General features: G+C 46.1%; 11 protein-coding genes across 11 annotated transcripts; 7 read left to right on the plus strand and 4 right to left on the minus strand.

The window, feature by feature from the left end:
• Positions 1-138: 138 nt before the first annotated feature.
• Positions 139-1,833, minus strand: V865_006528 (uncharacterized protein; the record flags this gene model as incomplete). Its single annotated transcript, XM_066230286.1, has 5 exons — positions 139-411; positions 491-865; positions 944-1,154; positions 1,259-1,657; positions 1,742-1,833. 5 exons carry the CDS (start codon positions 1,831-1,833, stop codon positions 139-141), a joined length of 1,350 nt encoding a protein of 449 aa, XP_066086383.1.
• Positions 1,834-2,267: 434 nt separating this feature from the next.
• On the plus strand, positions 2,268-3,085 carry V865_006529 (uncharacterized protein; the record flags this gene model as incomplete). Its single annotated transcript, XM_066230287.1, has 5 exons — positions 2,268-2,283; positions 2,353-2,425; positions 2,519-2,540; positions 2,634-2,672; positions 2,816-3,085. 5 exons carry the CDS (start codon positions 2,268-2,270, stop codon positions 3,083-3,085), a joined length of 420 nt encoding a protein of 139 aa, XP_066086384.1.
• An 847-nt stretch (positions 3,086-3,932) lies between these two features.
• V865_006530 (ATP-dependent RNA helicase eIF4A) lies at positions 3,933-5,738 on the minus strand (the record flags this gene model as incomplete). Its single annotated transcript, XM_066230288.1, has 6 exons — positions 3,933-4,115; positions 4,186-4,475; positions 4,556-5,021; positions 5,088-5,268; positions 5,367-5,444; positions 5,731-5,738. The coding sequence occupies 6 exons, from the start codon at positions 5,736-5,738 to the stop codon at positions 3,933-3,935; spliced, it is 1,206 nt and encodes a 401-aa protein (XP_066086385.1).
• A 477-nt stretch (positions 5,739-6,215) lies between these two features.
• V865_006531 (uncharacterized protein) lies at positions 6,216-7,542 on the plus strand (the record flags this gene model as incomplete). Its single annotated transcript, XM_066230289.1, has 5 exons — positions 6,216-6,374; positions 6,468-6,629; positions 6,694-6,773; positions 6,844-7,192; positions 7,285-7,542. 5 exons carry the CDS (start codon positions 6,216-6,218, stop codon positions 7,540-7,542), a joined length of 1,008 nt encoding a protein of 335 aa, XP_066086386.1.
• Positions 7,543-7,676: 134 nt separating this feature from the next.
• On the minus strand, positions 7,677-10,469 carry V865_006532 (uncharacterized protein; the record flags this gene model as incomplete). Its single annotated transcript, XM_066230290.1, has 5 exons — positions 7,677-8,984; positions 9,093-9,964; positions 10,035-10,153; positions 10,234-10,309; positions 10,385-10,469. The coding sequence occupies 5 exons, from the start codon at positions 10,467-10,469 to the stop codon at positions 7,677-7,679; spliced, it is 2,460 nt and encodes an 819-aa protein (XP_066086387.1).
• A 624-nt stretch (positions 10,470-11,093) lies between these two features.
• Positions 11,094-13,143, minus strand: V865_006533 (UV excision repair protein Rad23; the record flags this gene model as incomplete). Its single annotated transcript, XM_066230291.1, has 13 exons — positions 11,094-11,204; positions 11,292-11,504; positions 11,579-11,709; positions 11,762-11,777; positions 11,844-11,972; positions 12,037-12,051; positions 12,108-12,161; positions 12,241-12,368; positions 12,441-12,642; positions 12,705-12,784; positions 12,852-12,924; positions 13,000-13,032; positions 13,108-13,143. The coding sequence occupies 13 exons, from the start codon at positions 13,141-13,143 to the stop codon at positions 11,094-11,096; spliced, it is 1,221 nt and encodes a 406-aa protein (XP_066086388.1).
• A 607-nt stretch (positions 13,144-13,750) lies between these two features.
• V865_006534 (uncharacterized protein) lies at positions 13,751-14,696 on the plus strand (the record flags this gene model as incomplete). Its single annotated transcript, XM_066230292.1, has 5 exons — positions 13,751-13,797; positions 13,865-13,969; positions 14,244-14,335; positions 14,490-14,609; positions 14,677-14,696. 5 exons carry the CDS (start codon positions 13,751-13,753, stop codon positions 14,694-14,696), a joined length of 384 nt encoding a protein of 127 aa, XP_066086389.1.
• A 518-nt stretch (positions 14,697-15,214) lies between these two features.
• On the plus strand, positions 15,215-16,040 carry V865_006535 (uncharacterized protein; the record flags this gene model as incomplete). The annotated part of the gene is made up of 3 exons (XM_066230293.1): positions 15,215-15,234; positions 15,309-15,933; positions 16,017-16,040. 3 exons carry the CDS (start codon positions 15,215-15,217, stop codon positions 16,038-16,040), a joined length of 669 nt encoding a protein of 222 aa, XP_066086390.1.
• Positions 16,041-16,624: 584 nt separating this feature from the next.
• Positions 16,625-17,092, plus strand: V865_006536 (uncharacterized protein; the record flags this gene model as incomplete). Its single annotated transcript, XM_066230294.1, has 2 exons — positions 16,625-16,801; positions 16,850-17,092. The coding sequence occupies 2 exons, from the start codon at positions 16,625-16,627 to the stop codon at positions 17,090-17,092; spliced, it is 420 nt and encodes a 139-aa protein (XP_066086391.1).
• A 1,517-nt stretch (positions 17,093-18,609) lies between these two features.
• V865_006537 (uncharacterized protein) lies at positions 18,610-20,036 on the plus strand (the record flags this gene model as incomplete). Its single annotated transcript, XM_066230295.1, has 6 exons — positions 18,610-18,657; positions 18,719-18,843; positions 18,905-18,978; positions 19,047-19,134; positions 19,198-19,347; positions 19,409-20,036. 6 exons carry the CDS (start codon positions 18,610-18,612, stop codon positions 20,034-20,036), a joined length of 1,113 nt encoding a protein of 370 aa, XP_066086392.1.
• A 790-nt stretch (positions 20,037-20,826) lies between these two features.
• Positions 20,827-26,559, plus strand: V865_006538 (uncharacterized protein; the record flags this gene model as incomplete). The annotated part of the gene is made up of 9 exons (XM_066230296.1): positions 20,827-21,141; positions 21,449-22,116; positions 22,193-22,263; positions 22,335-22,947; positions 23,009-23,235; positions 23,300-23,406; positions 23,471-25,684; positions 25,749-25,925; positions 25,990-26,559. The coding sequence occupies 9 exons, from the start codon at positions 20,827-20,829 to the stop codon at positions 26,557-26,559; spliced, it is 4,962 nt and encodes a 1,653-aa protein (XP_066086393.1).
• Positions 26,560-26,596: the final 37 nt, after the last annotated feature.

Consider the following 26,596-nt stretch of genomic DNA (forward strand, 5'->3'; position numbering starts at 1 on the left):
ACAATATAAATAAATATAGTGTGGTATGTAAGCACATGAACAGGTCATTTATGCCGATATCAGAAGTATGCACAGGTCGACCCAAGATGGAAATGAGATCTCCAAACAACGTCCGGCAAAGGGTATGGCAAATCTTGATCACTCTAGACCCTCTCTCCTCCTCCATTCCCTTCTATGGCTCTCACAAGCTTCCATAAACCCTTTTCCCAGCTCATCTCCTTTCTCCCATTCGTCCACTTCCTCGTATCCCACTTTCGTATCGCCCCATCTCTGAGAGATCACCGTGAATCTCTGAGCGGGGTTTTGTGTAGATGGTAAGAGGTATCTATCAGGTATGAGTGCAGCGTATAGCATTGGCAATGCACCTTGATCGGCGTATACGGGATGTTTGGTCGATCCTAGCAGACGGCACTATGAAAAGGAACCAACTTTACAAGTCAGTCTCTGTTTTGAGGTCAAGGACACAGATGAGTCAGGGATTTTCACTTACAAGCACGAATGACCAATGGTAGAAGAAGAACTTAATCTTGACCCACCAGAGGATCAACCCGAAACCATTCATGAAAAAGTTGGTGGCGACACATCCGGGATCAGCCGTAAATACTCTAACAGGCCTTATCTGATACTCATCCTCTTGATTTGTTGATGATGGCGAACCGTACTGTTTATCAAGCTGAGCCACTATCAGGTCACCCATATATTTACTTGCAGAGTATGATTTCTCGTAGTTGATCAGTTGGTAATCGTTGAGTGGTTCTGGAGAGAGTTTGGAGAAGGATGATGTGCACGATGAGGTGTATATGATTCGAGGTTGGAAAGGAAGTGATGGGGGTGATCGTCGTAGTAATGGGATAAGCTCCTGTGCCTATCAACGAGAAACAAAAAGATATTAGCAAAAGTTGTCCAATATGTATCTGACCATGAATCGAGTGATCCAACTCACCATGATATAAGGAGCCAACACGTTGGTGCCCCAAACCAAACCCCTCTCACCATCCGAGCTCATCGCACCTTTGATCTCATACTGATATTTAGGTAGACTCTGGGCCTGGGGTAAACCCTCTAGTATATTCTGCTTGAAGAACGCTATCCAATCTAATCCGGAGAACGCGCCCATACCTGCGTTGAGGTAGAGCGTGGTGATGTGGGGGTATCTAAGGTGAACGATCAGACAACTTAATTCCATGCCTGCAAGGAAGCGTGCGGGAGTTCTTGATGTAAATCCGGATGTAGGGCCTACCAAGGCACCTCTACTCACTTTATCTTCAATCTCTCACAAAATCCTAGAACCCCATTCCCTCCACCGGGATTATCCAGATTCACACCTTCCCAAACGATCTTCAAACCCTCTTTCCAGCCTTTCCTCACTTCTTCCCCACCTATCTCTTGTCTTTCCTTCAACTCCTGCTCGTGCTTTTCCAGCAATATCCGTCTAGCCTCGAGTGCTTTCGCCTCACTTCGACAGGCCAATATCAAAGTCAACGTCGGCGGGTCTTCTCCTATATATATGGTAGGCTCGTCCATCTCATCCTCATTGAAGTTGTTCCGTAGTGAAGGCGGTAAAGCGGTGAGTTGAGGTGTTGATATTGGTATACTGGTCGAGGGAGGTAAAGAGAGATTGGACAGTAATTGTTCGCATATACCTAGACCGAAACCACTGTACAACTCATCAGCTGGGTTAGTTTGGTTTACAAGTGTGATTCGTCCACAGCAAGAATATCATGGATGAAAGTCGACCCACCTATTGGCACCGGTCACGACTACTATGATCCTGTTATCATCCCTCTCTACCCCTTGCGGCAACTTGCTTGAACTTGAGCGGGTAGAGACCATTCTATTTGTTGATGTTGGACATATACTTCACGGCTCTATCTAGGTTGATTCACCTTCCCTTCTGTATGGCAAACAGTCGGTGAGATTCGAACGACTGCGGGTATGTGTGTATGTATATGTATGCAAGTGTCCTGATGTTGAATCGTACGAGTTGCTGTTAACATGTCACCATCCGACATTTTCCAAACAGAAAGAGATCCAAAAACAAACACGGACCTATGTGTACTGCACTCGTCAGGAACACGGTGATCGCCGCCACTGAGACAGCTCGCTCAGGCCACGTGACTTGACTTTCGACGAGCTACCAAGTACCAAGTATTCGGTGGCCTGTTTTTTCTGGTCCATCTCATCTCGGCATCCTATATATGATTTTATGATCTATCATAGAGATCATTAACAAGGCTGGTCGTATCGAGCGAAGAGTCGACTTCAAGATGGCAGGTCCAAATCGTACGTTCTTCTTGCGGTTCACTACTATCGATTTGTAGCTGCAGCTGAACTTACATCTTTCATGGTCAGTCGAAATCTTCAAATTCGGTTTTTACATGTTCTTCCCTATCTATGTCATGTTCAAATTCGGTGATCCAGAGTGGTAAGTGTATTATTCCATCGTATATGGTGGAAAAAAAAAACAATACAGAAGGATGGGAATCATTTGCTGATAATGCTGCACTTGCTTTTATAGGTACGAGAATTATGTACAACCTGTATGTAAACCGTCAAATCCAAGTTACCCCTCTCACATTCAGGATATCTCGAGATCGTGAATATGTGCTGATATCGACGTCTTCTGGAAATAGTATAAAGAAATCTTGTGGCCACCATACGAATCCACCTATGTAAGTTACCTTCGACTCTCTCTTTCTGTATATATATATATATATATATATACTGGTGACTCCACCCCCTTTAGCATATCATATCGATCTTCTCTTATTCCATCTCAGAACTGTGACTAACAAGTATTCTGTCCTATTTATAGCAACCACCTCGTACGCACACAGGTATAAAAGAAGAGTTAGCACGTATGAAAGCCGAGCGATTGGCAAAGAAGACAGGACGTCCCGTCGAGTCTATAACGGCTAGTGAGATCGAGGCTGAGGGCGGTATAAATATTGCGTCAGCCGGTTCAACACCTACTCCATCGACTTCATCGATCGTATCGCAGACACAAAGTATACCGACACAGACGAGTGCGAGTGGGTGGAGTTGGCCTAAAGCTAGTGGGAACGATAATGAAAGGTTAGTATAGGATATAAGGGATCATGATATTTTGAACGAAATGATTTTTGGAGAGTGGTGTCGATTGGAGGACGGGATCACTATCTATAGATAAGCAGTAATAACACCATCATCAAGACTAGTCATAGTCATATCAACCATTCATGTATTCTGAGTATATCACTTCTCCATACACTATTATACCTCACAACTCATCGATATCTGGCGTCTGTGTGCATTGCATATCATCTTTCGATCTTTGCAGACGTGAACGTGAAATAAATCTCGTCTCATTTCGTCCTTCAGAAACAAGCTCGCAAAAATGTAAAGCAGTTTACCAGGACACATTATTCTCCATGCCGAGGTTTGTTGCTGGCCAGTAGGCATAACCAGGATCTGCCCCTGGTCCGATCTCCAGGAATGCGCTTGACCTATTTCATCCGCAACAACAGCCGACCACACCACATGCAATAGACGCTAGCGCTTATGCGACAATCCCAACAGGAAAGCAAAGCAATCAGGAATATCAATATCATATGTTCATCCCTCTATCTACAAGAATCATTGTATTAAAAGATAGATGAAGGTCGAAAACCAAAACCAAAGAGAGAGAATGTGTATGACGAGGTAGGTGGGAAAAATACCAAAACAAAAAATAAAATCAAAAGCAAAAACAAAAACGATCATCTTGTAAATTGAATAATCTAGTTTGTTTCTCCAAAGCTAATCTACCTCCACAAATTTGTTTTGGTCTTTTACCTCTACGTCGATTTAACCATGATGATGTGTATGGCATTTTTGGGTCAAAAGATGGAAAAGGGTGATGAGAAAGAAAGGAAACTCGCAAACTGTCTATGATAAATATATATGCAATACGTTTAAATAAGATCAGCTACGTTGAGAGGCATCTCATCAACTTGAGTGTTGTAGTAAGTTTCAATTTCTCTGAGCATCTTGACGTCATCTTGAGTGACAAAGTTGATGGCCACACCTTTTCTACCGAATCGACCACCTCTACCGATTCTGTGGATATAGTTTTCTTTGGAAGCTGGGAGATCGTACTATTCACGCAGCGAAGCCAAGGGATCAGTCACACTAATGCTATCCCCAGACGAGAAGAGGTGTACTCACGTTGATGACCAAAGAAACTTGTTGAACATCGATACCTCGAGCGAGCAAGTCAGTGGCGATCAAGACTCGGGAAGAACCTGATCTGAATTCCTTCATGATGACCTCTCGTTGAGCTTGGTCCATATCACCGTGCATGGCAGATACGGTGAATTCTCTCTCGTGAAGTTTTTGAGTCAACCAGTCGACCTTTCTTCGAGTAGAACAGAAGATTACGGCTTGGGTGATGGTAACGGTTTCGTAAAGATCACAGAGAGTGTCGAGTTTCCATTCTTCCTTCTCAACGGCAATGTCTAAATTGCAAGTACAACTCCACAGATTAGTAACTAGACAAGCCAAAATTACAAGAGAGAGAGAGAGAGCATGAACATACAGAATTGTCTGATACCTTCGAGGGTAAGTTCATCCTTCTTTACCAAGATTCGGATAGGGTCTCTCATGAACTTCTTGGTGACCTCAAGAACTTCAGGGGGCATGGTAGCGGAAAGGAGGACGACTTGAGTCTCAGCAGGGAGAAGTTGGAAGATGTCGTAGATGGAGTCTTTAAATCCGGTAGAAAGCATTTCATCGGCTTCATCGAGACAGAACATCTTGACGGCATCTGATTTGAGGGCACCTCGGTTGATCATGTCGAAGACTCGACCGGGGGTACCGACGACGACGTGAGGTCCCTCGGCGAGCTTGGCCATATCTTCTCGAACGGCGGTACCACCAACACAGGCGTGACAGTCTACGTTGAGGTAATCACCGAGAGCAATAACGACCTTTTGGATTTGTTGGGCGAGTTCTCGGGTAGGAGCAAGGATCAAAGCTTGAGTCTTCTTAACAGTGGTGTCGATCTACAACAAATATCGTAAGATCGCGTAAGCAACTAAACGGAATCCAGATGAATGATGAATGCTCACTCGTTGAAGAATGGAGATGGAGAAAGTAGCGGTTTTACCGGTACCTGATTGAGCTTGAGCGATACAGTCTCGGCCAGTAATGATAGGCATGATAGCTCTTTGTTGAATGGCGGAAGGTCTCTCGAAACCGTAGGCGTAAACACCTCGGAGGAGGTCACCTTTGAGGTCCATGTTGTCGAAGCTATTCAAAATCACTGCATTAGCTTACCGTTCCTTTCCTTTTTCAACGCGGGTATGGAAAATCTCCTTTCATGAAAGTGTAGAGGCAATAAAACTCACTTGTCGACAACTTGGTTCCAGTTGGATTCGATGAGATCACCGTTCATTTCAAGACCACCTTCGGTCTCGGTTTTAGGGCTGTGGCAAGTAGGAAAAGAAAGCAGTGTTAGTGTGAGCTTACTCATAGGAAAAATATCACCACAAAGACTTTGCCACCGTTCTCCTAGCCCTGCTACTCGGAAGTCCGTCTTGGGACTGTAAAAAGTCTATATCCGATTTGACAAATGCTCATCTTCTGATTCCTGATGCTACCCCATCTTCTCCCAATAATCGGACAGACACGATCCCCAGCCATCCACCCATCATCAAGCCAATCTCATCACACAAGCCATATCTTCCTCCGTGTTAGATCATATATACTCACTCGGACATGATTGCTTTTCTGGTTTTTTGTTGTGTGGATGATACGTTGTCGCTTGGCTGACAAGTATCAATCTACTTTTGAGCTTTTTGAGTGGTGTTGTTTGTAGTTGTTTAACAGGTAACCCAGAGGTTATATGGTGAGAGGAGAGAAGAAAGAAAGGGCTGTATTGAAAAATTTGTATGAAAAAAAAATTGCCTAGTACCAGTGAATGGTAACGCGTGGGATTTGCCGCTGTCTCTGTGATTGGAAAAATGGGAAGATCAGGATAAATCACCCAAGGGAAACAATAAAAGGAGTGAGAGGGTAACTATAGCAACGGAATTATCGAGTGTGGCACCGAATCACCCCCTCTTATATGATGGCATCAGTTAGCAGCAGATTATATATAACAACGTTATTTGGTTCTTACTCTTCGGTTGACCTTGTTCTCTTCACACACCAGCAGAGGATGAGGGCGAGGAGAGCAGCTCTAGCTCTCTGTACGAATGCCTCTTAATATTTCTTCGAACATCCAACCAAACGATCCCAAAGCTTTTCAACACCCTTCAATCCGTAAGAGATGGATCCAAAATCTGATCGACCTGTTACACTTCAGTCTGTTGAAAGGGGATATCGACAGAGCCAAAAGAGCTTGGTCAATCCTTGTAAGTGACGCAGCCATCTTATGATGGATACAGTCCGATATACATACCAGATCCAATAGCTGATTACTACCATTCTCCTCCGCTGCGATACAGGTAAGATGCCGTGAAGTCAATTGGAAATCAAGATGGTATTGGGGATTATTGATCCTCTCTTCTTCTTCCTCTACCTCGAACGATGGGTTCGAGTCACAATCCCAAGGTAGAGAAGTAGAAAGGTGGTTGAATGGATTGAGAGTATCAGCAAGAGAAGAAGATGTAAGCTAGGATTTGTGTTATTTGAGCTCTCAAGCAGATAGCTAACGCTCAAAGCCCATGGTAGAAACCTTCATTACTCCATGCCCTCGTATTGCACCTTATCAAATCAGGTCAATATCGCCATGCATACGATCAACTAGAAACGTACGTTAGCTGTTCGAACACTCAGCACGCATTTCAATATAGCTTATACTCCTATACATCCCACGGATAGGTATCTCTCCTCATACCCCTTTCTCTTATCTGGACCTTTACACACATACGCCGGTTTACTATCTTTCTACCTCGCTCAACCACCCTCTCTACGTCCGGATGGTCCACCCAGTGGACTACCAAACTCATCATCTTTTCACGATAAACAAGCTCTTCGTCAACATCTCTCTGTTGAGCTTGAGCTAGAACGATCATCGCGATCGTCATTATCATCTTCACCACCTTTACGACCTATCGACCATCAGCATCTTACGGCCGATGCAGCGGAATTGAGAACAGCTAGAAGTTGGTTCGTCAAAGCTCTGGAGATTGATAAGACCGATCAAGTAGCTAGACAATTCATCGATCTGGTGTGTCATCTATCCTTTCTTACACATTTCCAAAACTTGCAATATTGGCATTGATATATGATGTATAAACTGACTTGACTTGTTTGCAATAGATTGATAATCCCGATAAAAAAGGCATCAACGACGATGATGAATCGGATGAAGAGGAATTACATGGGATCGAAGATAGTGATCAAAGTATGGAAGATCCTCAATCTTTGTCTGACACCGAGAATGAAGTCGAGGAAAGTGATAGTGAAAACGGAAGTATGGAAGAGGGGTTATCGGAAGGAGATATTTCAGATAAGGAAGAAGGGTCGGATCAGGATGATGAAAGTAGTAAAAGCGATGAAAGTGAAAGGAGTTGGTGACTTGATATACCTGCATCTACGAGAATATCATGTATGGTTAACAAGATATCGTAGCATATCTACGAATCATATTATGTCGAAAATCTACACTCTCATATCTCACTAATTATACAACAATGAATTTGGTGCTTATACTAAACAACCCCACCGTAATTCCTCCTTCCAGTATTAACCAACCTAATCTCAGCGACCGGTGTCAAATTCTCACTTATACCATCATCGTCTTCCTCAAACGTATAATCACTATCTAACGATACTGTTCCAGTCCCGGTACTTCCCTTGTTTCTCATCCACGGTTCAACCTTTATAATATTATCGTAGACGAAAGAATCCCTATCTCCCCCTCGTTCTGACTGTAATTCCAGATCGAAATCACTGTTTAATCCTGTTTCTCGGCATAGTTTCCTTAAACGTGCTAGGACAGTTTGTAATTCCGATTGTCTACCTCTGTCATCACTGCTACTGTTCTGATTGTATACTGCACTATTGTCAGATAGTGGGGAAGGAGATGGTTTAGTTAGACTCAATTTCGAGTCGATAGACGCTGATTTTCTAGGTGGATTATAAAAAAGATCTTTACTGATTGATGAAGAGTATGTATGGATAGTTTGATTGTTACTGTACATGGAAGTTATAGAGTACTGATTCTGATTATGGAATGGCTGTGATTTTTGGATCACTCCACTCATACTTTCTTCTTGGTGCTCAGTTTCGGTTGGTCCTCCGCGACCACTGGAGGGAGACGGAGTGAGGGAAGGTCCCTCCAATGTCGACGAAGCAGTGGGGGAAGGGTATATAGCCTGAGATGGATCAGTCGATCTTCTATATATCATCGATGGTCTATCCACTGCCGAAAGTGTCGTAGAATTGGAAAACCATATACCTCGTTCGGTAGCTGTACCAGATCTGACTCTGGTCTGACCACCCAATTGTTGAATCTCAGGTTGGACAGACATTCTCCCGACTTCCCGTTGTAATTGTGCTTGCGCTTGTGGTTGGGCTTGAGCAGGTTGACGTTGAGGTGAACGAAGCGAAGAGAAATAATTACTTATCCTCTTTGATGGTTGGTTATCCGGCATTGGAACGGCCTTACGTTTGATCGAGTTGGTTCGGGGCATGCTAGGTGGTCGGATATTGCTAGATGGAGGTACGTTAGAGCCTGGCTTAATATTCACATCGTATGGCTGATTGTAAATCTGATTTTGACTTTCTATCATGCTTGGCGGAGGCCACAATGCCAATTCGCTTTCATCCACGCTGATTCGATCAGGTCGGTAGATGGACCCCACGTTCTTCTTAGCTGAGGTGGTTGATGGACTGATCGCCGTATTAGGTTGGATCGATTCTGGGTCACTGGGGCGAGAGCGGGATACAAGTGCGTCGAGGGATGATTGGGTGAATGTGGATGATGTGAATGATAGGACGGGTGGTCGTCTGGAGGGCTAAGTATGATTCAGACACACATGATTAGCATAACTTGTTATACACATACGAGTATCTGGAGCCATGAACCCTCCGATTGCTTTCGATAAGGAAGACGGGCAACTCACCCTCTTCACAACAACCTTCTCAACCTTCCCTTTCTGTACCCCCACAATCATAGGATTCCCAATCCCAGCAATTTGCGAAACTATCATTCCCATACCAAATTTCGCACTTGGCAATCCGTCCACCCCATTTCCATCAACAGTCAACTTTTGGAAAGTTCCTTCAATCGGATTGCCAATCTGTAATTTTGTCTTTTGTGATCTTTTCGTAGCAGACGTTGTCTTTCTCTGTACCAGTGAGTTGTTCGGAGTAAAACCAATACCAAAGGTAGAAGCGGGTGTACCAAACGTATTAATCGTATCTTTCCCTTTTTTCTTCCTCTTCACCCCTACCAGATCGGATATTCTCTCAAATCTGTACCATATCAAGAACCCTATTGTTAAACATACTCTCGATACCAGGTGGATCGTCCGTCTAGAAAGGAGTATAATGAATGTTTGAGATGGTAAAAGGGATAATCCAATTTCAACATTAGCCAATATCATTCCACCAATCAAAGTGTAAATGACTTTATTCCTTTTTCGATCATTTGGATTATCAAATTTAGCCAAATAGCTCAACAAAATCACCAATAGGATATATACCATAGATGATATCGAGCCGACATACAGGAAGATATCGAATAACCTTTCGTCGGAAGGTTTAGCGAATCGTATGAATACCTCGTCAGATTTCGATTTGAAGTAATTGAGAGATAAGAATGATGGTAAGATTCCTGCCACTAATGAGATGGGGATAAGAGGGGCGAGAAGGATACCGAAGAGGATGATACTGGATCGAGATTGGAGGGTGGTAGGGAGAGAGGATCGGATCTCGAGGAGGTATGAAGTGAGTGTAAGGTGGAAGAATAAGAGTGGAAGGGGTGAGATGAGTGCTGTGCACGTGATCAATCTTGTCAGCTTGAGGTGAATTATATGTGCGATGTTGGAGTGATGTAAACCCACCCAAGACTGTATCCTCCGTTCGGATTGTATCTAACCTCGGTGGAGTGATGAATACAGTCAAGTCCCAGGTTGTTACGGTGATATAAAGCAGGATCTCAATAGTGAGGAGGATCAACGTTCTGTGGGGTACTTTCAGTTAACGTCGTCTCCAACACAGACATCTCAAGATGATCAGAGATCAATGAGAAACGAGACTGACAATCTCGGTATCTTCCAGATGCCCACCAATAAAACCAGCACTCCCAAAATCAATACACCACTAGGAATATAGATACCTAAAGCAAACGAGCAACAGCCTCATCAGTATATTCCAAAGTCTTTCCCATGTTGACACAACGTGGGTGACCCACCGATATATTGCAATTCGCTGAGACCAAGACATCTAATGCTGGATATAGGTGAAAAACAGAAATTCTTGGTGGGTATCGTTGTCATCCTTCATAAGCATCTTTCTTCAACTCGTTTGAGGATTATTGGCCATTTGTCGAAGGTAAGGATCGACCTCGTTTGGGTGTGGAATGTTGGAAATGAATGAAAGAAGACTGTATAGTACGACCAGCGTACGCTAAGCTATACGGACTAGAAATAGAATTAATACGAGATGATCAGTCGATGATAAGTATGTAATACTCGATATTCAACGTCATCCAGCTTGGTTGTCAGTATTACCCATGTATCGTTAAGCGGATACAGATGACAGGATCAGCGATACACCGTTACGGTACACGGTACAGTCAAGGTTTCGTGTCGTTCGTTGTTGTTGGTATCCAAGGATCCAAGGAACCGAACTGAAGGTTTCCAGAACACATCCAAGCCACCAGGAGTGATCCAAGCGACCGATCATACGGTATATGACGACGCAAACGACGTATGTATGTATCTTGATCTTCGACGGTGTCGGTGACGTGTCTCATCATAATACATTATTAGAGTAAAATCAGAATAATGGGAATGAAATGAAATAAAATGATATCGTTTCGTTTCATTTGTATTTATATATCTCCAGTCCACTTCACTCCGATCTCAGCCTTCCTTCACTGGTAAAACACCCTTGACACACTAATCATCTTCTCCTTGATCGAACAGGAAGTTAGCAGCGAGCTCTTCGTTCTTGTCACAAAGCATATACGCTTGTAACACCATTTGACGGTCGAAGCCAAGTGCTTCGAGCTGAACCCCAAACAATCAAAGACAAAATGAGCGTCGATTCTCAAAAAGCGTTGTCATGACCATTCGGATTCGAAGCATGCCACTCACCCTCTCGACAGCAGCAGCTTCTTCCTGAGTCAAGTTAACCTGCATGACCTGGGGTCCACCAAATCCTTCATCCTCTTCGTCACCTTCTCCACCAGCTCCAAGCAACTCATAGAGCGCTTGAGGGTTCTCGTTGATCAATTGGGCGAGTTGCGGATTCGACGCGGCAATTTGTTGTAACAAGGGTTGAATGAGGGCAGGATTTTGTTGAACCAGCTATTAACATAACATAAACGACCGTCAGCTGTCCCCTCGCTATAGCCAGATCTTGAGCTGAAGATGGTACATACCTCTCGAATCTGCTGTAAATGAGGTGCATTGGCTAATCCACCTGCACCTGCACCTGCACCTCCAGCAGGACCTCCAGGAACACCACCCAGTCCGCCTGCACCACCGGCTGGCGCACCTCGATCACGGTTCACTAAGCAGTCCAGTCAGCTAAGTTAACCCGTACAATATTGTGAGCAGCTCACTAGCAGCTTCAGCGGCCTAGCAAGACATAAACACAAATCAGCTTGGTCGAAATAAGTGACACAGTTTCAGCTGTGTACTCACAGCAAAAAGATTCTCGGCACTTCCAGCGGGACCGGAGGTCTGTTGAGCCGGCGGTTGAGCTGGAGCAGCAGGTTGGGCAGGCTGTGTTGATTCTGCAGGGGGAGCGGCCGGAGCAGAAGGGGCAGGAGGCTATTTGAGGGGAAAGTCAGCTGATGCGACCGAGTTTTGACGATAAGTGACAAGCTGAACATACAGCTGGAGCAGGAGCCTGTAACAACGATGTCAGCGATAAGTCGACAGTCAGACAAGTGATATGGGACTAACAGCTTGAGGTTGACCACCGCCTTGGCCCATTCCTTCAATCTGAGGAATATTTCCCTGTATAGTCGTGTTAGCTCCGCATCTGAATGATTGACAGGTTCGAACGCATCGTAATAGTAACTAATATTACACTCACACTCATGAGGTACTCCACGGCTCTATCAGGATTATTGAAACTAGCTCTTAAAGCTCTAATCACCAAATCACGTTCGAAACCCATTTCCACCATTGAATCAGTAGCAGCTTGCAATGCTGATCCGGTAACTACACCAAGATCAAGAACACATTTATCAGAATAACAAGAACACAAATCTGAGTAAGATGAGAGCAACATACGAAAACCACTTCCAAGTCCTGATTCAACAGCGGTCGAACTCTCCTCAGCAGGTGGTGCAGCAGCAGGTGCCTCTGTTGTAGGTGCTGGAGCAGGTTCAGTAGCGGGAACGGGGGCGGCAGCAGGAGCGGATGTAGTCTCAGTTGATGGTGCTGGAGCGGCGGGAGCTGGGGTAGATGAGGAAGCAGCAGGAGCGGCCTTGGGCTATATGACGTGTATGAATAATTGAGCGCGATTTCCCATTCCAAGGAGGTAATTAAACTGACCTTTGAAACCATGACCACTAAGAAGTCCTTTTCTTTGATCTTAAGTGATTCAACTGTAGCAGTGTCATTGAGAATCTTCCCTGTTGTTCATCATGTATAATCAGCTTCTGCGCCACGATGTTATTCACGGTGACATTGTGAACTAACCTGAGTAGATCAACTTCTGGTTCTCAGGGGGGAAAGTCTGTGTCTCCTGGATTTTCTTCTTAAGATCGCCAACCTAAGTGAACGAGCGAATTTCAGCTGTTGAGCAGACGGACATAACAAGGCTCTGGACAGCTGAGAATGGACATACGGTCTCTGATCCCTCCGCTTCCACCGTGAAGAGCTATTTTGACATTGTTCGATCAGTTAGGTGGCAAATGCTTCCTCCCGAACCTTCGTTCGATGGACTCGGACTGACCTTGTTCTGTACGGTCTTGAATGTGATCTTCACCATTTTGAGTATTGCTATCTTACGTTTTCGTAGTGAAGATCAGAAGAACAAGGTGAGCTTGTGATGAGTGGGGAGAAGGTTGATTGATGATATTCCGACCGACGACAGCTCATCCTCATCATTGCATCTATCTTGAATCAATCTCATCTTCTCCACATCGTCATCTCATGGCGCGCCAGGCGATTATCATCCTCATCGAGGCAGGCGGGGATCAGGCTCAGAACTGGCTAGGGTTATCAATACAGCTTTCAGGAAGTGCCACATCACTCTGGACCTTACCTTGGGTTGAATCGACATTATCGGCAACAGCCAAATTTTAACGCCGACAGCTGTTTTTTTCCACTGTGCCACGCTCGTCTCGCTTGTTACCTGAGTCAGGTTTTGGTATTCTCGCTGTGTGACTGTCTGTCTGTTGACCGCTCTAGCTCTCTCCAGCTCGCTGTTGCTGCCGTCCTGCGTCGTGTGGGTAATTCAAGGTTTTTATCACAAAATTCATCAAAGCCCTTCTCCTCCATCCATCAAGCTCTTATAACCTCGTACGTTCACCTACATACACTTGCTCAACCACAACATCGTCTGACATCTAGTGTTATACTCGCAGTCTATCAAAATGGCTTCCTCTTCTTCCAAGATCAGGGCCTTCGAGCTCCAATCCAAGTGCGTAGAGATATCAACATAAGGAAAGGAGAAAGACGAGGGAACGCTGATGGTGTTTCTGAAATAGAAGCAAACAAGATCTCTTGACTCAACTTAACGAGCTCAAGACCGAACTTGCCTCTTTGAGAGTCCAAAAGATCGCTGGTGGTTCCGCTTCCAAGTTGACCAAGATGTGGGTATTGTTTTGGCGTTTGATTTATCGCAGATAAGAAGGAAGGGAAGAAGGGAATAGGAGTGTATTCGGAAGGATGGTTGAGGATAAGATCAAGGAGAACGAGAACGAGAATGATGTGGGAGAAGAGGGAAGATATGGGTCACGATGTTGTTGTGTTTGAACAATCACCATGTTGGACCTGAAGTTGAATGCGGTTAGATGGAATGGAATAGAAAGGAGCTGGATGGCATTCTAGAATAGAGTAGGTGCTGACTTCCCATTCATTTCACAGCAACACCGTCCGAAAGTCCATCGCTCGAGTTCTTACCGTCATCAACCACAAACAAAGAGATAACCTCAGGGAATTCTACAAGAAGTCCAAGTGTGAGTGGAGTTTGTCTAGAAGGATATGCCAAGGAAGGGAGGAATATCATGCTGACCAAGTACCGCTGTCTTGTCCTTATCGTCTATTTATCTCATTTGTCGAATTTCTTGGTCTTTCCCGTCCCGATCGTACTGGCATGATTCACCCACACAGACCTCCCCCTTGATCTCAGATACAAGAAGACCCGAGCTATCCGACGAAGACTCACCCACAAGGAAGCCAACGCCATCACTGAGAAACAACACAAGAAGAACATCCACTTCCCTCAACGAAGTGAGTAGTAATCCGATTTTACAGGTCAATGTTAACGTTGCTGACATGGTGTCTTGTCCACTCGCAGAATACGCTTTGAAGGCATAAATGGTTCATCTTAGTCCTCTATAGGTTGTTAGGGATTTGATGCATGGAGTGTATGATAAATCACGATTCATCGTTGGGAGTGAATAGCAGTTAGATTTCGTGGATCGGGACATCAGTGGAATTTGCATGGACATGGACCGTTGGGTACGATGAAGTCTCGGACCGGACTGACTCAGTTACACCGTCAGACGTGCGACATCGAGACTACCTTTCCTCCTTTCTTATGTCGATATACTGATGATACATGCTGTCCACGCAAGGTTTTCGTATGGATCAGAAGTAAGGTCGTCGAAGTATGACTCACAAATATCTCGTCCTTTGAGATCCATTCCTTTTTTTCCTGAAGCATTGCTCTTGCTGACTGCATACTGTGAATACCATCAACCAAGTCGTTTCACATTACAAATATCTCCGCACGCAATCACTTGAGATAGCTCTAACAGTTGCTGATACTTTGTATCCAGGACCATCTATCATTCAACCTAATTTCCAAATTAGCATTCAAACGTAACGACATCATGTCCACTGCTCTCCCCAAGTCATCTCCCAACCTACAATCCACCGCTGATGACCCTCTTTTCGAGTGGCATACAATCTCACCGCAGAGGACAGATTCTTCTCCACAGCCAAACGAGCCGTCAACGTCCAAGATGCAGAACCGTCGGGATCCAACGTCGCATGGGCATTCCCAGCATTTGTTCATCGAGTCAAGTCTGACACCAACAGCGCTTATAGCAGTGAGGGTAACAGAACGTTTGTCATACGGGATGAAGATCGTATTTTCACTAATGGGCCGAGTAATTGTCCATCTTTTGAGATCCGTCCTGGAGGTTCATGGGAAGTTTCCTTCTCGGCTAATAGCGATAGGATGACACTTACCTTCAATCCTCACACGGACCAGGAGGGCTGGGAACGACCCATATGGAAATCTACATTTGTGGGGTGTCCGGATCAAGAGATCTCACAAATTGTTATTGAGGGGAATGGCCTAGCGAATCACGGTTATAGTAAATCGAAATCTGAACCGAAAATTGCTGATGCCGATGAGGCAGTTGTCAATGGTGTGATATACTATATCTGGGATTTACCTAAAGTCGATCAAGCTATCAAGGATAACGATTCACATATGATTGATGAGGATGAAGATAGTTCTTCTGATGTGTCTGAGGATGATCAACGAGAAAGAGATACCCAGTCAACTGGTACTCCCAGCAGGATTGATACCTTGAAACCATGGGTCAGTAATCTCGTGAATGAGATCATATTAACATTACCGTAGTGAGTCAGACCACTAATCACTGTGATGTTTTCCAGATCTAGAGATGGTGCATGAGCATCGATTAAGTTCGGAGTGCCGTTTCTGCCATTATTCGCACAAACCCACCAAACATACCTAAAGATAATTTTTGTTTCGCCTTTGGATCATAACGACGACTTGCATGTCATCCTGCGATATCACATGCATTGTACATAGCTATATGTAGTGGTGTACTGCACTTGACTCATTGACACGGTACCGTTTCCCTCAGCAACTCTCAGTTTGTTGGTCACTGTCCGACTTTTCTGCCAGGGGGTCTTATCTTTTGATTATCCTTCATCCTTCAGAAACGGACAGGAGCTTAACCTTTCTGTGTACCCTACTTGGACTTCGTTCACCATCTTAGCTCAAAAGAGGTATAAGTGTTGCTTGGTGCCCGACTCTGAACATGTTCGCCAATGCAGCTACAACCGAAGACAGAACATAGGAGCAACACCACCATTATGTACTCGATCTAAATATGATGATCTTGTCCATATACCACCTTTATTTCAAGGGACCTTTCGAGTTTGGGAAGTCCCGGCTTCTCGATGACAGACACAAGCTGTCAAATAGATATCAAAGGCGATATGAACCTTGGATCCCATCTATCTCAGCTGATGGAGATAGAATGACCTTCACTCCCGACTCTTCTAAATGGACGCACGATCTTTACGAGTGCGCAACTCAATCCCATCTAACTCGGAAATTGCGTCAACTCGTATTCGAACGATCCGGACTGACTCGCCCTGGCCGACTGGGAGGACCTTCGACCACCTCTTCTTTGCTTAATGCCGATGCCGAAGTGGTGAGTGGAGTTTAGCTTTATATATGGGAAGAAGTAGACGGAGAATAGATTGTCAGGATGCCTTCGGATCCAGATCAATATTATCTCAAACCTGCTCAAATGGATTCAGGACACCGTAAAGTGGAAGCATCGAGACTCTTGGAAGATGCACCCGGTCACGGAGATGCACAACAAGGGCAAGAAGACGCTACAACGACTGAAGATGGGATGTACTTGTTCCATCCTCCTTCAGACGATGGCTCTGGACAACTGGTCAAACGAGATGGTCAGATCTCAACAAAGTCTTTCTAGAGCGCTTATCGCATCTGGTGCATCTTCGAATGCTCGAGATATACAGTCTAGGCATACCGATACCGATGTAAGCTATGACTCAATCATGGCAAGAATCAGAAGAAAGTATGAAGAGGACAAGCTCAACTAGTTGCGGTCCTATGCGAGACATGTAGCTTTGCCATAAACAGTTGAATGCATCTTGCTATAGGAGAGTGGTAAAACGCTATGATATCATTTATGCCACTAAGCCACTGCCTGGTGGAATGATCGCAGTACGGTGATTTGCGCTCGCACTTGAAACGCAGGGTAATCAGTCGGTTTGAGGTGGTCCGAGCATTAGGGTGTTTTTTTGAACGTGAGCTAGTAGTTTTCGTTTTCGATTCCAGCCCTTGGTCTCGGTAAATGAGTGAAATTTGTCAAGATCAGATATAACTCAAGATGATCTATTTATGTATCCATGTACGGTACATACGGTGCGGTGACCCATTCATGCATATAAGAGACACTTTGTCACGCAGATCATCGCGACTACAGTGTACGCCGTGATTCACTGATTGTTGTTTACGTATCAAACGGCCATTCAGGCTGTATAGTTATCCTTCGCAGCGTCATAGCCTGTAGATGCGCAGGAGATCCCTTAACCTGTAGCAAAGGAGGTTTGTGAATTCAGCAAAGCAAAGGAATCATTTATGTTACTCGTACAGAGCGTGGTGCATTGCGTCGACCCCGCAGTCTCAGGGTAATGGGGATTGGGATGGATTTTATTTCTGGCATTTCAGCCAAGGCATTGTTTTGCCAAAGTGGTTATTTTTAGAAGATCCATACGGCACAGCCCCTTACGACCAACATCCTAACACTCTAACAACCCAACAACCCAAACCGAGCTTGCTTTTTGTTTGGTGGGTTGACGCGTAGATGCAGTAAAAGAAAAAAAAAAGGTCATCCTACATAACTACGGTACATAACGGTCAACTCGATTACACTCTCTTTCATCCTTCCAACAGTCAGTTGATCTTATTCTTTTCATCCTCACTTTCATCCTTTAATTTGCATACTGCATCTTGCATCGCATCGCATCTGTATCCCAGATATATACATACATATACATATACATTCATTTTCTTCTACTTTTCATCTCTTCAAGTAACGACCCTCAACTTGTAAGTTCCCCTTTTCTCCTCATGCACATGTGACGATAAAATCATATCACCAACGACGATCGTCCATCTCCCATCTCATACACTCTCACTTCCTTTGTTTGTTTGTTGGTTATCATCCCCTCATGGAAAGGAGACAGTCAATCTTTATAAGATTGTGATAGATATAGAACCACATCGCTACTGCCCAGCTCATCTTTCTATATCCCACTTTAATCGAGTTTGCCGCATTGTCCCCTTTTACATTGTCCACACTCTGAATTATATAGTTGTCTGTTTGTATCTTTGAAAGACTGCTTGCCACCCAAAATAAACTTGTGCTCAAGCTTACCAGCTCTCTCAATACGTTCGATACAGATCCCCATCAATCAACCCAAAATGATCACTCCTATCGCTGTCGGTGCTGCTGCTCTTATGGCCGGTGTTGTAAGTGGTTCGGTATATCTCCCCAGATGTACTGTTACTTACTCTAGCGACCTGTATGTAGGCCAGAGCCCAAGTTACCGCTACTGGTACTATGGGAAGCACCAATCCAGCTCAAGCTACTTTGGGTACCGCTGTCAATTCGACTTCGATGGCTCGACTCGTCTCCTTGAATGCTATCGATGATTTGTCAGTCACTTTCGATCCGATCCGATGCCACTGTCATGTACTGACGTTTCGATGACTGTAGCTGTCTCTTCGCTCCCCCTGAACCTAACTCAGTCATTGGTGAGACCGAAGCTGAAGAAGTAGCTTGGTGTGTCCGTGAGTACAGTGTCGATCGGGACCAAGTTGCAAAGCATCTGCTGACCCATTGCGGACTGTGTGATCAGAGGCAAGAAACAACGCTAGGCAAATCCCTGACGGTACTTTCACTGCTGTCCACTTCGTCAAGACCCCTCTCTATTGGCAAATTCAAGGGTGAGTGAACGCTTCCGTACACAGTAGTAAAGGATTGCTCATTGACAATCATGATACCTCTAGTCTCGGTGACTTGACCAAACTCAACATCCAGTCCGGTGATGAAGGTGGTGAACTTGATCCTCACGGTGCCACCGGTCTCGGTAACCCCGTCGGTGGTAACGTCACCACCAACGCTACTGGTTCAGATGTTTCTTACGAGGAATGGATGAAGTGAGTATCCCTTCTCCTTCTCCTGATCCTTCAGCATCGCTGATATGGGTAACTCTTCCAGCTACATGTCATACGACCAATTCTGTCTCCGAATCTGTATCTCCGAGAACTCTACCTACTCCGCCGCCGAGATGTGTCAACACACCTTGGATGAGATGGGTTGTAACTGGGTCATGCCCGGTGACTACACCGACAACTCTTTCACTGAGTGTGATGGAGATTCAGCCTACCCACCAGGTCTCTACCCTCAATCTAATGGATCCACCTCTACCTTCCAACAGCGATACACCGGTACCTACACCGACGCCTCCGGTTCAGTCGGTATGTGGACTCAAGGTCAGACCGTTACTCCTTCAACTGCCTACTCCACTCCTGCCACTTCCAACTGTGTGACCTACTCTACCATCGGTAATGGCGTCGCTGCCGTCGCTACCGCTTCGTCCAACTCTTCTTCTGCCGCTTCCGGCTCATCATCCGGATCAGCTGCCTCTGCCTCTGCTACCGCTTCAGGATCAAACAAATCTTCCGGTTCCGCTGCTGCTGCCACCGGTTCCAAGACTGGTTCCAACACTGCTGCTTCCGCCTCTGCCTCTGGATCATCCTCCGGTGCTCTCCCTGTTGTAGGTAACATGGGTCCTGTTGCCGGTCTCTCAGTCTTGGCTCTCGTCGCCGGTGCTCTCCTCATGTAAATGGAAGATATGATTTGATGTCATGACAGAACCTCACAGTCTCTTTACCTAGTTTTTACGTATTTCTCCTTTTCTCATTTTAACGTTAGTATCATACATAACGCATAACGTGATGGACAATTATATCAAAATGTGAACATGAGTGGGATCTCGTCGATCTGGTTGCATTGCCAGTCAAACTGGATGAGTACATGAGATTTAAGTGAAGATCAGTTGATCATCAGGTTAAAAGTCGGAGGAGTGCGCCACATCCACTCTTTGAGAAGTAAAGAATATGCAAGAAGAGCACAGCCTCGTAATGATGGGATCCGTGCCTTGGACATGTTATGAAATCATCCACACTGTATCCGGGCGGAGGCGATGATGTAAAAAGATCGAGTGAGAGACATGCATGAAGAGAGTGGACAGGTATGCAGATGATCTCGAGATCAATCTTGGTAATACATACTACAATACATCATACTGCATACCTCATACGACAGATACAAATACAGATTCTAGGTAGCGCACCTCACTGATCGGCTTGGACTAGATTGAAATCACAACTGGCATCAAGAGGAGCAACATCCATCCTCTCGTTCAGCCGAGAAATCCGTCCCATTGTCGGAGTGAGGAACGTGGTCGATACCTTTGATCACACAATCCAATACAATATCTCTCAACAGCATAGCCTCTGCTTCCTTTGGTCAGGTAGACCTGCTCACTACCATTCACCATACACCGTACACGTTGATCATTCCACCTCTTCCGACTCTCACTTTATTTACTATTTGGGATCCTCTTGTATACAATGTTCAAAAGGAAATCCAGTTCCCATACGGTCTCACCACTTGAACCCCCTCAACTATCACCCGCCAGTACAGACGTGTCTTCCTTCAGGTTCCAGCAGCAACAGCAGCAGCAGCATCGACATCCTCAAGATAGCTGGGGCAGGGGTCAGCCCCAATCTGGACTGTCGCCCCCGTTGCAGGTCGAACGGACCACCACCAGAGGATCGAGCGGTACCTCTGGGACGGGCAAGGAGAAGAGGAGAAGCGGATTCTTCGGATTGGGTGGGAAGAAAGATAAAGAGAAGGAAAAGGAAAAGGACAAGGATAAAGAGGATGTGAGTGTTACTGTCCATCGTGATAACTGTTGTGTGGATTGGTAGAAGTGTAGAGTATGGATGTACACGCTCTCGGGGTGTGGTGAGCACGGATCGACAGGTAGATGGGGTGAATGAGACAAAAGGGGAAAGACAGGTCATCGTTGTGTAGATACCAACTGAGTGATATCGATCCATCATCCATCATTCATATATCCATGTCTTGATCTCTGAGCTGACGTTGTCAACCTTCCTCTTCGTCTTGCCCAAACTCAAACCCTTCTTTGCCATTCGGCATACCTCTCACATCCTGCTGCACACAATACAGAATCGACCCAGACACTCTTTCAGCGTCGACCGAAACTCAACTCAGGCTCATGGACCTAATGGCAATGCCATAACACCACAGGAAGCGAACATACCGTACAACAGGGATGACAGGATGAGCCAACAACCCTCACAGATAGGTAGTCCACCTCCACCTCAACAACCTTATTCGCCATCACCACCTATACCTCCTCATCAACAACAGCAACAGCAGCAGCAACAACGAGCAGTGTCTGGTCCTGGTCAATTCAGACCCAACGACGATTTCCTTCCTCCACAAGGTAGTGGGACTGTACCTAAATCGCAATCTATGGGATTCGCCAGACCTCAATCTCAATCATATGCACCACGACAACAATACTCCCCTAACCCTGCTACTCCTGAGACAGGTGCAGATCCCAATCAGAGAATGCCAAGATCATCGTCCATGCCGATAGATCAGCATACATCTCCTGCTCCACCTGCTAAGATCAACTCACCCAAAAACTCTTCCCTTAATGGTCCTCCTCCCGGTGCTGCGAATGACTCAAATCAATCTTTTGGTGGGGTGTTGAAGCGGTTCGATAAGATTGTAGAGTTGATAGCTCATCAACCTCAGAAAACGTATGTCACCAGTCCGCCAGAACTGGAGATGATCCTAGCGAGAACCAGTGCGGGTGGACAGCCCAAGTGAGTTGAACACCCCTCCGACTATTATCATTCAAAGGAAGCCGCATTTAGCTGACGACTTGGAAACCTACTGTAGACAAGGTCAGCCGGGAACTGCTGCTAATGATTGGGATGCTGTATGGTTACAACTTTCTGGAATATCGCTCTGTGAGCTGCCCCGTTCCCCTCATAGTCGCCATCGTAATCTGAAGGACTCAGCTGACGTGTATTCGCTTTAGCAATGTGGTCCATGAAGGAGACTCGTCTGGCAGCTTCCAAAGGAGAGAAGGTACCCCCGACATACTTCAACGTCACTGATTCCTCGCTCGAACTACTCGCACCTCTTCCTCCTCCACCCCATCGACCCAACTCCCACCCGCACCATTACGTCTTTTCGCTCAACACGGCTGGGTCCAATCGATTGCTCTTCTCATGTCCTTCCGAGCGAGATTTGGCCAAGTGGGCTATCGGTTTACGTCTAGCAGCGTGGGAACGATCGAGGTTGGAAGAGATCTATACTGGACATCTGATCCAGTCTGGTGGGAGAGAACCCAAATCTGATCTGGTAAAAGGTAGAATGGAAGGATGGGTCAGGGTGAGAGTGATGGGAGGAACAGATTGGAAGAGATTATATGTGGTGTTGAGTGTACCTGGATCAGATGAGGGCAGTAAAGATGATGAGAAAAAGGGTCGTAGAAGGAGTTTCTTCGGTATGGGTGATAAAGAGAAAGATCAACCTGTACAAGAACCAAATACCGGTGTAGCGATGGCTACGTTTTACAACGAGCCTAGAACAGCCAAGAACAAAACTTCTGTTACTCCTGTTTTGACCATTACGAATGTTACTCAATGGTAAGTCCTGCTTGGACATATAAGATAAAGCCTATGCTCATCGCATGATTTACTGTTACAGCTACTCTGTCTTCCCCGAACGTCTAGAAGTCATGTCATCATCGAATCTGTGCAAGGTTGTTGGTCGAGTATCCGGAGATATGGTGACCATCGAAGGAAGACTCCGTGATTCAGGATGGGCATTGTTGATGCCTGAAGGGCCTGGTGAGGGACCCAGTGGGGAAAAGTCACATCACCATGGTCCGAATGGTACCACACCGTTGAGCAATATGATGAAATGGGTTACAGGTCAGTAAAAGCATTTTCTAGCGACTATTACTGTTTCATCGACTGATCTTTCGCATCTTACTAGGCTTCCATGACGTATTCGGTCTTTATGGTAGACCAGAAAGATATAATTGGGATCCAAGGAATCCAAAGAGTCTGTTCTTCGCCTACCCTCAAGGTGAAGATAGAACCGTAAGTGCCGAGGATTCTTCGCACAATACACAAAGGTGATGCTGATTACCCTTTGCCAATACAGAACCTCTTCCTCTCCATCGATGAAGCTATGATGTCCGACTTCCGCATACCCCAACTCCCCTCCGTCAGAGCCACCTTCATCAACCTGGTTCAGCGTAAGATCGAAGGTCAACTACGCGTGGCGAACGAAACTGTTGATCAACCAGAAGCGGAGGTGGAAGAAGAGGAAAAACCTACGCCCCGCCCTGAAGGAGATTATCGATTGCCACCTTTAACATTTGGTGATAATCCTCCAGGTCCGGGTCAAGCTCCAGATACACAAGTCCGTCCTCTTACGCCCATCACAGAACGAACAGACATCGCCACTCGCGAGAATAGTATGCGTACCATGAAGAGTCAATTCACTGCAGCTGGTATCGCCGCTCCTTCCGCTGGCGTCGCACCTTCTGGAGATAGAAAGGCCAGTGGAGGAAGCTCGAAACAGGGATCTCAAGGATCAACAAGGCAGACCGCTTCCTCTATCGGAGGCGATCTTGCTCCCATTGCGGATGCTTCTAACGAAGGGTTCGGTCAACTCACTCAAGAACCTGAGAAGACCGAGGTGGTCAATGAAGGCTCGAGGAGTCCAGCACCAAGGACAGCTACCACGGAAACCGCGCCCACAGTTTGGTCGCAGGATACCGGAACGACTCCTACGCCTCAGAGCGCCAATCAATCGTCTTCCACCCATCATCATTTCCAGCATTCTCAGCCTCTCAATGCCATCGACTCAACGCCGTCCTTGCAACATTCTCAAGCTTCGGACGAAACCACCAAGAATGTCCCTTCCTCTCTCAAACCCGCTTTACCACCTCCTGCTTTGGCTCAACCGATAGTGGAACCACACGTCCTGTCACCTACGCCTAGAAGAGTGTCGACCGATGGAAAGGTGGATGTCAACGGAGGAATTCAGGAAGAGCCAGCTGCGCTCTACTTGATGAATATGGTGGAAGATCAGCCTGCTACGGTCCCGCTCAATATACCGAAACACGGTGGACATGGCAAATCGCCATCACCCGAAAGAACACGCCCAACCATCAATACCGATCTTGATACGGTTACGAAACAGCCACGGCCGGAAGTCGGAAGGAAACCTTCTGGGGCTCGAGCGGCTCCTCCTCGGAAGAATAGCGGGTCAAGAGTTCTCGATCCCGTCAACGATGAAGGTCCTGCGGTCGACGAAGCTCCAGCTAGAGCAGAGGGCATACCTCAAGAAGGCGGTCATGGTCGATTCCCCACTTCCTCCGCGCAAGCTGATCTAGGAGAAGACATTTCTGCTTTCATGAACTACGCGGAGGCTCCTGCTTCCCCTGTGAAGCCTAAAGCACCTGCACCTGCTCCACCCACTGTGGCTAAGCCGAAGGAGGAGTACAGGTCGTCATTCGCGCCATCCAAAGCTGCCGCTGAAAGAAGAGCGAAAGCAGAACAAGCCGAACTCGATCAACAGAATGCTAGAAACCTCCCTGGTGGAGGTAGGAGGAGAGCGGCTGCTCAATCTGAATCCAGTGAGAGTGAATCGGATGACGAAGAGGAAGAAGACGTATCCCCTGTCGAGAAGAGACATCCTCATGGATTGCCCATCCCTCCTATATCACCTCAGGCTCAACGGACTAGGCAATCCGATCCGCCTGTTCAACGATCCACCTCCCGAGCTTTACCTCCTGTTCCTCATGCACCAGAAATAAGAGGTCCCAATGGCGAGGAACATCCGTACGAAAGAGAAAGCTACTACCCTTCTCAAAGTCAACAACAATCGTCTGAGTTACCTAGACCGCGATCACGATCACCTATGGGAGGAGCTTCTTCTGTGTACAGCAGTTTACCGGCTCCCATCCCCGCTGGCATTAGGAATGTCAGTCAGTCTCAGCCTCAACCTCCACCACCCGCCACGAGACAAACCGTATGGAACGCGAATTTCTCGGCCGACCACGGTATGCCTCAGGAGAACAGATCTGGTAAATTTGTAGAATTAGAAGAACCCTCTGTGCAGTTAACTAAAGCTTTCGCACCTCATGGATTACTTCAGGCTGGAATGCAGGATAAGGAAGATAGAAGTGCGAAGAAACAGGAGGAAGTGGCTAGAGAAACGGGAAGTTCACTCATCAACGTACCCTCCAAACCACCTCCACCTCAAATGGGTTTACTAGGTGCTGTTGCTGCTCATGAGAAGGAGAGGAAGAATGCTGGTGGAATTGGTGCGACTCTGACTGATCGAGAGAGGGAGAAGAGGCTAGCTGTGAGTGAAGCTTCGATGAACAAGTCTTTCTGGGTAGCTTGCTGATGTGATACCATGTTCTTAGGAGGATCGACAACGTGAGATTGAGAAATTGCAAAGACAACAGATGGAACACATGCGACAATTTGGCGGAAATGATATGTACGGTCAACAGCAATTCCCATACGGCATGCAATCGCCCATGGGTATGAATATGGGTATGGGAATGGGCATGATGGGAATGCCACAGATGGGATATCCAGTAAGTCTGCGCGTATTCTTGCTTAGGGGAAAGTACGATGCCTGATATTCGGATGCGCGAATAGTCATACCAGGGTGGGTTCAACCCCTACGCCCAGCAACAAGCTATGATGGCGGCTCAGATGGCATATCAGCAAGCTATGATGATGTCCGCGGCGGGTTCCCAAGCAGGCGATCATCAAGATTTCCCTCAGCCCCACTCGGGATCAGCTACTCCTGGGGGTATGCCCAACAACAGGGCATCGTCACCTGCAGGAAGTACCCGAAGTAACAATTTCTCTACACCTCCACCTCAGATGCCTCAGTTTTACCCTAGTCAACAGTCTTTCTACGGATCACCAATGATGGGGGGTATGAGCATGGGATCACCCATGATGCAACCATGGATGATGCAACCTCCTCAAATGTGGGCGGGATCACCTTCACCCGGTCCAGGACTCGGATCTGGCGCACCTAGTCCTATGAATTTGAATCAGAACCAAAATCAAAATAGATTCGACTGGTTATCGCCCAACCAACCTGGACCGGGTAGTCAGAGTGGTGCGAGTGATGGAGGAGCAGGAGCAGGAGCAGATAGAAGATCAAGATTGAGTAGTAATAACACGGCTGATGAGAGGTATCATAATGCCTCATAAGGCGAAGGAAGATGTTGTATATAATCTGTGTATTTGT

Source organism: Kwoniella europaea, chromosome 2 (genome assembly GCF_036810445.1).
Source record: "Kwoniella europaea PYCC6329 chromosome 2, complete sequence".
NCBI classification, from domain to species: Eukaryota; Fungi; Basidiomycota; class Tremellomycetes; order Tremellales; family Cryptococcaceae; genus Kwoniella; species Kwoniella europaea.